This window comes from Lepus europaeus, chromosome 6 (genome assembly GCF_033115175.1).
Source record: "Lepus europaeus isolate LE1 chromosome 6, mLepTim1.pri, whole genome shotgun sequence".
NCBI classification, from domain to species: Eukaryota; Metazoa; Chordata; class Mammalia; order Lagomorpha; family Leporidae; genus Lepus; species Lepus europaeus.
The window spans coordinates 132,222,760-132,235,571 of record NC_084832.1 but is presented as its reverse complement, the minus strand read 5'-3'; the positions used below and the strand labels follow the sequence as shown (position 1 = coordinate 132,235,571).

The window sequence follows — 12,812 nt, the reverse complement described above, 5'->3', positions numbered from 1 at the left end:
TATGAGTCCCTGCAGACTGCTCATTCTCGCTATCTTTACCGCCTCTTGCACAGCTCTAGCACCTGCCTCTGGGTCTTTCCGTGTGCTCTTTCTCCTCCTGGAATACCCCTTCGTACACTTATGTGACTCCCTCGGTGTGTCTGCTGAAACACCGCCTTTTACCGAGAGATCGCAGCCCTTCCTGAAGTCCCCTCTGTCACTCATGGTCCCTGCCGCCTGACTTGGCGTCTTCATCTGTCAGTCCCTTTAACCTGTCACACAAGCTCCCCAGGGCAGGAGCCTTGTTTTACTCAGTAGTGTCGCCGATGACTGAAGCGTGGTGGATGACACAGTCAACATGTGAGTGTCAGGGATTGTGTGATGTTCTCTGACTTTAGCATTGAGACTTACAGGGGAACAGAAAGTAAACACGAGGGTGCTTTTGAAAGTTCATGGAAAAAACAATTAGAAGATACTTTGGTGCAAAAAAGTTGTGAAATGCATTAAGTTTTTTCATAATTAACATTTTCATGAATGTTTTGAATGCCCCAGGGGTTGCGACATTTTTTCACCAAGACAAACTTTTCCTTGAACTCTTTGAAGTACTCTTGTGAGTGCTGAAGATGAAAGTCAGCTCTGGAAAGTGCTGTGCTTGGGTAGAGTGGGAAGCGGGTTGGTGAGCTCTCCCATTCTAACTGATTGTGTCTGCTCTGCTTACTTTCTTGTGTTTCTAGCAGAATATCAGGAGCCAAGGGATTTGATGAGATCTTACTGTGGAGGTTCTCACGTGTTTTCATTGTAGGACTCTGTCCTTTGGCAAGAATGATTGATTACTAGCCTTCTGGTTTCATACCCTAGTCTCTGTGTACTCTCACGTGGCTGCCACATAATATTCCAAAGTATACTGTCACTTACTTTACTCAATTCCTCTTCCACATGTTTCATAATTTTCTAGAATACCCTTAATGTACTGTGTTTCTCAGATATCTTCATGGCTGTGCCTGAGTCTTGGCCAAGCTTCTGGGAACCCATCTAGATGATCCTTTGAGAACTACTTGTGTAAAAGTTTTGTTTTCTCCTACAGACAGTTCAAGAAGAAGAAAAGGAGATCTACAGACAGCTGCTACAGATGGTCACAGGGAAACAGTTTTCTGTAGCAAAACCCACGACACATTTTCCTTTGCACTTGTAAGTTGCAGAAGCACATTTCAGATAAATTGGATTCTACAGTTTGTTACCTGATAGTCAAACTATTTTCTTCTTTTGCTAGGTCTCGATGTCTTAGTTCCAGTAAGAATGTTTTGAAAGACTCACTATTTAAAAATGGAAGCTCTTGTGCATCTCAGATAATTGGCTCTGATACTTCGTCCTCTGGATCTGCCAGCATTGTAGCTGCACAAGAACAGCCACCCCACAGTGTATGTTCCCTCTCCTCTTACACCCCAGATGTTGTTATATTTGGATCCAAAGATCCAGACCCTCTTCATCAAACCCTCCGTCATCACCCTCTTCCACATCAGCCAGACAACTTACCAGCTTCAAATTCACAGTCTGAAGGTAAAAATGGTGTTGCACCACTACATTTTTAATTTAATAGCCAACTAACTATTTTGCGTCTATCACAGGCAACATTATAATACACATATAACTTAAATAGCGTATAAGATACTTTAAATATAGTTAATTCAGCTGACCGTTGCCATGAGTAAACTAAACCTACAGAGTCTTGTTTTCTTACATTGAGATGCAGTGATTTGTTATAATTTTTTTTGGTTCATATTTGCCTTGTTCCATTCCTTTGTTTTTATTGTCCTACCGTTTTTTTTTTTTTTTTGACAGGCAGAGTGGACAGTGAGAGAGAGAGAGACAGACAGAAAGGTCTTCCTTTTTGCCGTTGGTTCACCCTCCAATGGCCGCGGCGGTAGCGCGCCGCGGCCGGCGCACCGCGCTGATCCGATGGCAGGAGCCAGGTGCTTATCCTGGTCTCCCATGGGGTGCAGGGCCCAAGCACTTGGGCCATCCTCCACTGCACTCCCGGGCCACAGCAGAGAGCTGGCCTGGAAGAGGGGCAACCGGGACAGGATCGGTGCCCCGACCGGGACTAGAACCCGGTGTGCCGGCGCCGCAAGGCGGAGGACTAGCCTATTGAGCCGCGGCGCCGGCCGTCCTACCGTTTTTAGAAACTTGTCTCTTCCAGACTGTGTATTGCTAGATCGTACATTTTAATTCAGTGTGGGAATTGTCTTTCGATGAGGGAATCACTTTCGTTAGAGCTTTGCATTCCCCTTTACTTTGTATTTTTTTCTTTCTTTATTTCCTTGAACAGATCATTTTTTTTTCTATGGTTTTGAAAGACATGCACCTTCTTCCGAGTCTGCCACGTGGGTGCAGGGGCCCAGGACTTGGGCCATCTTCTACTGCTTTCCCAGGCTATAGCAGAGAGCTGGATCAGAAGAGGAACAGCCGGGACTAGAACCGGTGCTCATATGGGATGCCGGCGCTTCAGGCCAGGGCTTTAACCCACTGTGCCATATTGCCAGCCCCAATTTGATATAATTTTTAAAAAGATTTATTTAATTATTCAAAAGAGTTAAAGAAAAGGAAAGAGGGAGAGAAAAATCTTCCATCTGCTAGTTCACTCACCAAATGACTGCAATGGCCAGTTGTGCCAATCTGAAGCTAGTAGCTAGGACTTTCTTCCAGGTGCAGGGTCCAAGCACTTGGGGTGTCTTCTGCTGCTTTACCAGATGCGTTAGCAGGGAGCTGGATCAGAAGTGAAGCAGCCAGGACTCGAACCAGGCACATATGGGATGCCAGTGCTACAGGTGGCAGCTTTACCCATTATGCCATAGCCCCGGTCCCTGTAAAATTTTATTTAAATGGTAAACAGTTGGTTACTTTTTTTTTTTTTTTTTAAAGATTTTATTTTATTATTTACTTGAGAGCTAAAGTTACAGACAGAGAAAAAGGTCTTCTGTCCTCTGGTTCACTCACTAGATGGCCTCAACGGTTGGAGCTGGGCTGATCCAAAGCCAAGAGCCAGGAACTTCCTCGAGGTCTCCCACGCAAGGGCAGGGGCCCAAGCACTTGGGCCGTCTTCTATTGCTTTCCCAGACCATAGCAGACAGCTGGATCAAAAGAGGACAATCTAGGAACCCGCGCCCATATGGGATGCCGGCACCACAGGCTGAGGCTTAGCCCACTACGCCACAGGGCTGGCCCCCCTATGATATTTTAAGAACTGACTAGGGGCTGGCACTGTGACAGCGGGTAAAGCTGCCGCCTGCAGTGCCAGCATCCCATATGGGCGCCAGTTCAAGTACCAGCTGCTCCACTTCCGATCCAGCTTTCTGCTATGGCCTGGGAAAGCAGAAGATGGCCTGAGCCCTTGGGCCCCTGCACCCATGTGGGAGACCTAGAAGAAGCTCCTGGCTTCAGATCGGCACAGTTCAGGCCTTTGCGGCTGACTGGGGAGTCAACCAGCGGATGGAAGATCTCTCTTTCTGTCTCTCTGCCTCTCCTCTCCTCTCTTTAACTCCGGCTTTCAAATGAATAAATCTTTTTTTTTTTTAAATTAATTAATTAATTAATTTATTTATTTGACAGGTAGAGTTAGAAAGTGAGAGAGAGAGAGAGAGAGAGAGACAGATAAAGGTCTTCCTTCCTTTGGTTCAACCCCCAAATGGCCGCTATGGCCGGTGCTGCGCCAATCCAAAGCCAGGAGCCAGGTGCTTCTTCCTGGTGTCCCATGCAGGTGCAGGGACCCAAGCACTTGGGCCATCCTCCACTGCCTTCCCGGGCCACAGCAGAGAGCCGGACTGGAAGAGGAGCAACCGGGACTAGAACCCGGCGCCCACATGGGATGCCGGCGCTGCAGGCGGAGGATTAACCTAGTGAGCCACGGCGCCAGCCAAATCTTCAAAATAAAACAAAAAAAAAACTGACTTCCTGAGCAGAGTCTGGAGTCACAGTATATTCAGCCCAATTTCTTCAGCACTTTCTCTGTTTTTGTTACTTTGCAGTGAAAATGAAGTGCTCTGAAGTTTTTGGAATTTTGAGACATCAAATGAATATTATAAATACTTAAGTATATAAAATACTGTACCTCTGTAGTGGGTTTATGCATCTTAGAATTGTTATCAGCAAGTTTTAGAAACAAAAGCAGTCTTTTATCTAACTTTAAGTTAACCAGGATATTTAATCTCTTAGTATTCCAGTTAAGATTTTACTGTGGCAGGGGCTGGCGTCGTGGCTCACTTGGTTAATCCTCTGCCTGCGGCGCCGGCATCCCATATGGGTGCTGGGTTCTAGTCCCAGTTGCTCCTCTTCCAGTCCGGCTCTCTGCTGTGGCCTGGGAAGGCAGTGGAGGATAGCCCAAGTACTTGGGTCCCTGCACCGGCATGGGAGACCAGGGAACCTGGCTCCTGGCTTTGGATCGGCGCAGCACCAGCCATAGCGGCCATTTGGGGAGTGAACCAGCGGGAAGCAAGACCTTTCTCTCTGTTTCTCTCTCTCACTGTCTAACTCTACCTGTCAAATAAATTAAAAAAAAAAAAAGGATTTTACTGTTGTGGGTTTCTTTGTTTTCTTAGTTTCCTCCTCCTTTGGATACATGGTGTATATATTTGTGTTATGTAGTTAGGTGCATAACTTAAAACAGGTTTTGATGTTGCGACCTTGGCTGATGGAGCACTCTCTTGGATGCTATCCTTTCCTTCATCACATTCTGAAAATTCTCACTTAGGGATTAAAACTTTTGGTGGCATCATTGTATAGCCACAGATACTCGTGAACATGTGAATTTCATTTTGTGAGGTGATTCCCTGTGAACTGTCGTTTAAGAAAAGCCCAGAATACTCTTCAGCTTCATAAGCATACTTTGTGTGGCAGATGTTTAGACACAGTAACCTGGAGCAGGTGCACTGCAGTGCAGTGTTTAGTTCCCTCCTTGTGCCATTTGGTAAATACTCTGAATGAGGTTCTGCTCATAGCACTGTGGGATTCCTGTCACAGAAAATAAGTGATAGATTCTGTACTCTTTCTTTTTTTTAATCTACTTCTTTAGACTCTTCCTGTAATGCTCCTCCTCCTCCCTCTTCACTCCACATCCCTTCCCTTCTCCTTCTCTTGCTCCTCATCATTCTCATGGTGGATGATGCACTAAAGTCTTTGAAGACATCCTGATGAGGCCTTTTCCACACAGAGAAAGAGGAAGTAGCCGAGGAGTACGTGCTCAGGAATAAACATGCTCATGTTCCAGGTGGCTTCCGTCCTTGTGAAGCAGGCTCTCCATCAAGACGTGTGTCTGGTTTCCTTCCTCTCTCTCTCTCTCTCTCCCTTTCCCATCCTATCTTTGTCCTTAGATGTTATGCTGCTTTTATGTTCATAAAATATCAAAGAGTTGTGAAAATAGAGTGTAACAAAGTATGAAAACTTAAACTAAGACGTACAAAGTGTTAGCTCTATGGAATTCTGCTAGTAATGAGATGCTCTTGTGTTTCTTTGTTTAGGATCAGACTCTGTGATTTTACTCAAAGTGAAAGATTCCCAGACTCCCACTCCCAGGTAATTTTGGAAAAAGGTCTTCTTACTGTTTTTCCTCTCTTTATGCGTGTTTTCTTCACTGCCTGCGTTCAGATCTGTTGTGTGTTGTTTGGGTCATTTCAGTGACTTTGTAACTGATCTTGCATCCTGCAGACAAATGGAGCTTTCTAAAACTCCTGTCTGATCATACATTAGATTCCTTTGATGGTCATCTGTTAAATTCCTTCAGGGTTGGCCTCTTGGGTGTAGAGTTAAGACCAGACTCTGAAATGGGTGCGCAAAGCAGTTCCACCCCAGGTCTCACTTTCCGTCCTGTAGGTGTTTGTTGAGTAGCTGTTGTGTGCGGAGGACAAGGTGAAGTCCCTGCTCTCCAAGAGCTGGCATTTTAGTCTAGGTTAATATTGGGGAACAGATATTGAACATGGAAGTCTTCTGCAAGTTTGTGGAAAATGTGTTACAAAAGAACTCTGCATGTATTTCAAAGTTTTTTGCACCAAAATGAACTTATTTTCTGATTCTTTTTTCCCACAACCTTTTTGAGGTGCTGTCGTGTGCTAGGTAGTATGTGCTGTGAAGGAAACAAGCCTCGGATTGGGGTCACAACCTAGGTGCTCAGGGCAAGTCTAGGATCCCGGAACATTTGACGAGAGAGAGCCATGTGGAAATGTGGGTCTCTCTCTCTCTCTCTCTCTCTCTCTACCTCTCTTTATTTTCTTTCAAAATTTATTTTGTTTGGAAGGGAGAGTGGCAGATCCTCCATATAGTGGTTCACTGCCCAAATACCCACAACAGCCAGGGCTAGTCCAGGCTGAAACTATGAGCCAGAACCTCCCTCAGGGTCTCCCACATGGGTGGCAGGGGCCCAAGCACTTGAGCCATCATCAGCTGCCTCCCAGTGCATTACCAGGAAGCTGGATTGGAAGCACAGAGTAGCTGGGACTCAAACCAGCACTAAATTTTGGGATGCAAGCATCTCAAGCAGCAGCTTAACCCACTATGCCACAACATCGGCCTCCATATCGCGCTTTTTTGTGTGCTGAGTTGTTTTCAGTTTCTGAATGTGGTATTCATTTTCTGGCCTTCACATTCTGTGGTCCCTCTGTGTGGAATATGCTCTCTTCATGAGCTTGTATATCTGGAAGTAGTCACCTTTTTAAGTCTCCATGCAGACGTGGGCTTCTGTGGATGAAGCTTTACTCCTCTGGGAAGGATCAAGTATTTTCTCGTCTGTAACCCAGTAGGTCACTACTCAGGTTGCTATGCCTTTGCCACATACGAGTTTTCCCTTGAGAAGGTTAGCAGTCACTCAACAGTCTTCCTCGTTTCAGTTCCCCTTCTTCTTGGTGGCTCCTGTGTATGTTCTGAGTGTTTGATATTTTTTTAAATTCTTTGTTAAGTCAGAGAGATGTTAAAGTTTGGATTCCTAAAGTCAGACCTGGCTTCTGTTCTCGGCCTTAGGTAACTTTGGTCAAGTTAAATTTCTTTGATAAGGAAACCAAGGGGATAGGCTCCCGTAACATCAGTGACAATAGGGAGGCATTAGAAGGGTAGCATTTCGGGGCTGGCGCTCTGGCAGTGCCCACATCCTGTATGAGCGCCGGTTCGAGTCCCGGCTGCTCCACTTCCAATCCAGCTCTCTGGTGTGGCCTGGGAAAGCAGTAGAAGATGGCCCAACTCCTTGGGTCCCTGCATCCATTTGGGAAGACCCAGAGGAAGCTCCCAGCTCCTGGCTAAGGATCGGATGGGCTCAGCTCCGGCCGTTGTGGCCAATTGGAGAGCGAACTAGCAGATCGAAGATCTCTCTGCCTCTCCTTCTCTCTGTGTAACTCTGACTTTCAAATACATAAATACATATTTAAAAAAAAAAAAAAAGGACAGCATTTCTCTTGCCAAAGCCCAGCCACAAGATGGTTGGGGAAAAGAGCTTAGTTGGGAAAAAAAGCTTACAAGAGTTAGGCCAAAGAGCCGGGGAGGCCTGGGAGCCCTTGTGCTTGCTCTCACAGAGACAGGTTTTAGACATCGGAGAGCTGAAAAGGACTGTAGTCACCATATCTTACAGATCTGGAAGTCAGAGACCACGGAAGTGCAGTGACTTGCTCAGAATCCCAAAGCTAGTTAGGGGCAGCTCCAGGCCTCCACATCTGTAACTCCCAGCAGACATTCTCTTCACTTGTTTCCTCCAGAGAAGTGTTCCTTGGTCTTCCATGTGTTTCTCGTAGACTTCTTTAGTTGCGGGTTTGCAAGGAGTTGGGGAAATTTGAGAAAAGCAAAGACCCTAGGACAGTTCACATATCTGTGACTCTGCTGAGCACCAGGTGACCAGAACTGTCCACAGAGCCCTATGGAGCAGTATTGGCCTTTGTCTTGGAGTGGGGTGTGTTGCAGACTCCCTGCCCTCGCTCACTGGATCATTCGCTGTTGGAGTGGGTGATTTTGTGGCTTGATTGGGTCCTTGTTGGTTCAGTTAGACTAGCAAAAAGCCCAAGAACCCTTAAGCGTTGGTTAGATCCTGAAGGGCCCTGTTATCCTGGGTCCTTGGGAAAAGCAACATTGTAGTGGACATCTTCTCTGGAGAAGTGTTTTACTCTTCCTCATATTGTGGGTCTCTCATGTGAGTAGGGAACAATGCTAAACTTAATTTCTCTGCTAAAGTTTGGGTCATCTTTTTACTAATATGTACGCAAATGATTAATATTTGCATCCATTATTCCAGGTTCTATCATTTAGGTAGCTTTTATTTGTTCTGTACTTGTAAAGTGTTCTTATAAACTATTGAATGATGGCTGTGATTGGTGAAATATGTGGATTTTCTCAGAAGCTGCCTGTTCATTTTTCACACTTTCTTCCCCTCTCCCTCCCATAGCCCAACTTTCTTCCAGGCAGAGCTGTGGATCAAAGAATTGTAAGTAGTTTTTTATACTATTTTTCCTTCTCAGTCACTTCATTTCAGTCAATAAGAGTTACCAATTAGGTTGTTGACTTTTTAAAAATTCTATTGTAAATGATATAATTGTATATTCAGGTTTATTAAAACTATAACAATTGTTGAAACTAAATTGAACTGGAAAATGTTTCAAAGTTAGCTACCATGTAGGAAGGAAAGTAAACACCCTTCTTTGACATTGGTGGGACTGATTTTTTTGAATAAGTAAAGTTTGTGGAGTTTTCAAAATCACTGGAAGCCTTTAGTGTCCAATTTCAAGAACCTGAGTAATCCAGACCTCCTGGTCTTGGTGATTTTTTTAAAAAATCGAAATATAACATTTAAATTAAAATCTCAATGTCCTCTTCTCTGATTTTTGTTATTGTTTCCATAAAAATGGAATAATTTCAGTTATACCATATGGTTTCAGCACAGCGCTGGCCCCAGTGTATTTGATTCTATGAGAGGGATAAACATTTGTGTCTCTTCCCTTTTCTTTCCCTAGAACTAGTGTTTATGATTCTCGAGCACGGGAAAGGTTGCGCCAGATTGAAGAGCAGAAAGCACTGGCATTACAGCTTCAAAACCAGGTGACCAATCAATCAGTCAGTCAGTCAGTCATTCGGGGTGGACTTATAAACATCACATCCAAACTGAACCTGTTCTGGAAGAGTTACTTAGTTGTGAATAATTTACTGTTTAATTGCGTAGTGTCTTAGATCTTTCTAGCCAGTAATATGCAGTGGACCCAAGACAAATAGTGGATCTCTTTACCCCACTTACTCTGGAGTTCTGTCTTCCAGAGACTGCACGAGCAGGAGCATTCAGTTCATGACTCAGTAGAACTGCGTCTTCGTGTACCTCTTGAAAAGGAGATCCCTGTCACAATCGTCCAAGAAACAGAAAAGAAAAGTCATAAACTAACTGATAGTGAAGATGAATTTCCTGAAATTACAGAGGTAAGTTACATACTGTGGATTCCTGTGCCAGTAAGTATTTATTCTGTTTAGAAAGAATGCTTTGGGGTCAGCGCTGTGACATAGCAGGTAAAGCCATTGCCTGCAGTGCCAGCATCCCATATGGGCGCTGGTTCGAGTCCTGGCTGCTCCACTTCTGATCCAGCTCTCTGCTACGGCTTGGGGAAGCAGTAGAAAATGGCCTGAGTCGTTGGGCCCTTGCACCCGCGTGGGAGACCTGGAAAAAGCTCCTGGCTCAGGGCAACAGAGCTAGAGAGGGAGATCTTCCATCTGCTGCTTCCTTCCCCAAGTGGGCACGATAACCAAGTCTGGGTCAAGCCAAAGCCAAAGCCAGGAGCCCGGAAGGCTGTTCTAGTCTCCCACATGGATGGCAGGGGCCCAAATGCTTGGGTCATCATCTGCTGCCTTCCCAGGAGCATTGCAGGAAACTGGGCTGGAAGCAGAACAGGCAGGACTCGAGCTGGTACTCCTGTAACCTCCTGTGCTACAACACCAGCCGCTAAAAGATACTTTTCTGACTACCTTACTGCCTTTTGTGAAAGCTGTTTTTTCTCAGGAAGTCATTTGCACCAGAAACAAAATATAGTTGTCATCTCATAGGCTTAGAAAATTCAATAGCAAATTTAGACTTCAAGAATTAATTTGGGGCCAGCGCCGTGGCTCACTTGGCTAATCCTCAGCCTGTGGCACCGGCACCCTGGGTTCTATCCCGGTTGGGGCGCCGGGTACTAATCCCGGTTGCTCCTCTTCCAGTCCAGCTCTCTGCTGTGGCCCGGGAGGGCAGAGGAAGATGGCCCAAGTGCTTGGGTCCCTGTACCTGCATGGGAGACCAGGAGGAAGTACCCGGCTTCTGGCTTCGGATCGGCGCAGCGCTGGCTGTAGTGGCCATTAGGGGAGTGAACCAATGGAAGGAAGACCTTTCTCTCTGTCTCTTTCTCTCACTGTCTAACTCTGCCTGGCAAAAAAAAAAATTTTTTTTTTTAATTTTTAAAAAGGATTAATTTGAGGGGACAGGTGCTGTGGTGCAGCGGGTTAAAGCCCTGGTCTGAAGCACCGGCATCTCATAATGGGCACCAGTTCGAGACCCGGTGCTCCACTTCCAATCCAGCTCTCTGCTATGGCCTGGGAAAGCAGTAGAAGATGTTCCAAGTCCTTGGGCCCCTGCACCCACATGGGAGACCCGGAGGAAGTTCCTGGCTCCTGGCTTGGGCTTTGGCTTGACCCAGACTTGGTTATCGTGCCCACTTGGGGAAGGAAGCAGCAGATGGAAGATCTCCCTCTCTCAACAGCTCCGGCTGTTGTGGCCATCTGGAGAGCGAACCAGCAGACAGAAGACCTCTCTCTTTCTCTCTCTCTCTCTCTCTCTCTCTCTCTCTGTGTGTGTGTGTGTGTGTGTAACTCTGACTTTCAAAAATCCTAAAAATAATGAATTTGAAGCAAAATCTGAATGCGTTCTGAAAAAGAGAAGGGAGGATCAGATGGCTTGGAAGAATAGGAACCAGAATGTTAAATGGAAGTACATTGATTAACAGCGAATTGATAAACTGTTGCTTAGTTATTGTTGTATAGTTTGTGGATTGTGCGTGGCTGGGTGAGAAGCCCATTTTGTCCAAAGCCGTGTACTTGCATATGTTTAATCTCTGACACCTTTTGGTTCCTTTAGGAAATGGAGAAAGAAATAAAGAATGTATTTCGTAATGGCAACCAGGATGAAGTTCTCAGTGAAGCATTCCGTTTGACTATTACCCGCAAAGATATCCAGACTCTAAACCACCTGAACTGGCTCAATGATGAGGTATTTCTACACTTGTTTTTATAGACGAATAGTAAGTGAACATGAGGTAGAAGCTGAATTAAGACAGTATCTCACTGTTTGTTAAGGTGTGGTCCTCAGGTGACCTGTGCGAAACCCCTCTCACAGCCCTCTCCCTTCTCCTCAGGCTGAGGCCATGTTGGGGAGCCAGGTGTTGGTGACGGACATCTCAGTTGATTTATGTGTGCTTTGAAGTCTTGAAAACATTGAATTTACTTTTTCTTATAGTGAACATTTGTACCCTGAGGGAGAGATCACTCACTCATTTGTGTTCTCATGTTTTTTTAGAGTACCTACTGAGCAAATTGCCTCTTCTGAGAAAATATTTGATAGTTGACCATGTTGTAGCACGAAGGAAAACTTTGGGACTTTCATATAGGGATAAGTCCACACATCCCTTTGTGTGGCTACTTGTCTTAGTTCATTTACATTGTGAATGATGGATTTTCCTAAGATAGCCTCCATTTGTACACGGTATTTTTTTAGACTGCTACTGAAAAAGTTACACTCTAACTAAATAGTGCAAGAAAAAGTAAATCAGGACCCTTACCTTCCAATTTCAGTTACTTTAAGTTTGTTGATTACACTACAGTCCTTAAACTGATGTGTCCTATTCCTAAACCTGTAGGAGCATTCTGCGTCTCACAAGGGTTGTTTTTACAACAAAAGAGGAAAACAGGCTGGACTACCTTTTCCTGAATACCCCCTCTCCTGGGCCTCTGGGAGTGTCCTTGCCTGATATCCGTTGTGTACTCAGACCTCACAGCTGTGGCGGGTCTTTGGAGTAGTAAGCACCAGACATTCCGGAGACCCAAGTCCTGTTCTTGTGTGCCCACAGCGATCTAAATAATGGAGTTGGAGCATATATTTTGAGCACCTGTTACCTCACGGGCACTATTCTAAGTGTGTCTGTACTCTGCTTTTGGAATACTCACCACACCCTTGGATGTAGATATTATAGTCTCATCATCTCCTTTCTACAGATAGAGAAACAAGGTGATACAGGCAGTAAGTAGCAGAGCCAAGATTCAGACCAAACTGTGTCATATTGCCTCAGAATCTTACATTGGATTCTGTCTCAAAATGAGATGTACAAAATTTAGGATCTGTGTTTCACATACATGGTATTATTGATTTTCTCTGGGGCCTGGTGGACCAGCTTCCATCTCTTTGCCACTGGTCAGTTTCTAAGATGAAAGGTTCCGAAGTTCATCACTCCCTAACATTTATGACCCAGAACTGTAGTGAAGGCTTGGTTTGGTATTGTCTTTCTTTGGAGGAAGTTCCTCTTCTTTTGGCTTGTATATATATTAGAAGATTGAGTCAAATCATAGGGGGGAAAAAAAAAGAGCTTACCAAATCAAAGGGGAGATTAAAAATCCAGAATAATCAAAAGTGTCCTCTCATAAATTGTTCTTGATCTTGGGTCTTTTGCCATTTTTTTGCCTGCCACTGTTGGAGAGGAGAGGTAGATTTGAAGGGATTGTTGCCTGTTTGCAGTGGATTCTGCAGAACCTGCTGGGGGCAGCAGTGAGCAGGGCTGAGCTGATGCAGTTGCCTGGATGAGGAGCAACAG

At 45.1% G+C, this 12,812-nt stretch overlaps 1 protein-coding gene across 6 annotated transcripts in view; it reads left to right on the top strand.

Annotated features, from left to right (window-relative positions):
• SENP1 (SUMO specific peptidase 1) overlaps positions 1-12,812 on the top strand; it is a 55,234-nt gene that overhangs the window by 28,671 nt on the left and 13,751 nt on the right. For all 6 annotated transcript variants that reach the window (XM_062195144.1, XM_062195145.1, XM_062195143.1 and 3 more), the window contains 7 exons: positions 1,064-1,167; positions 1,250-1,536; positions 5,490-5,544; positions 8,387-8,425; positions 8,952-9,036; positions 9,250-9,405; positions 11,087-11,218. In XM_062195144.1, coding sequence (XP_062051128.1) covers positions 1,064-1,167; positions 1,250-1,536; positions 5,490-5,544; positions 8,387-8,425; positions 8,952-9,036; positions 9,250-9,405; positions 11,087-11,218 — 858 coding nt within the window. The remainder of the gene's footprint in view (positions 1-1,063; positions 1,168-1,249; positions 1,537-5,489; positions 5,545-8,386; positions 8,426-8,951; positions 9,037-9,249; positions 9,406-11,086; positions 11,219-12,812) is intronic.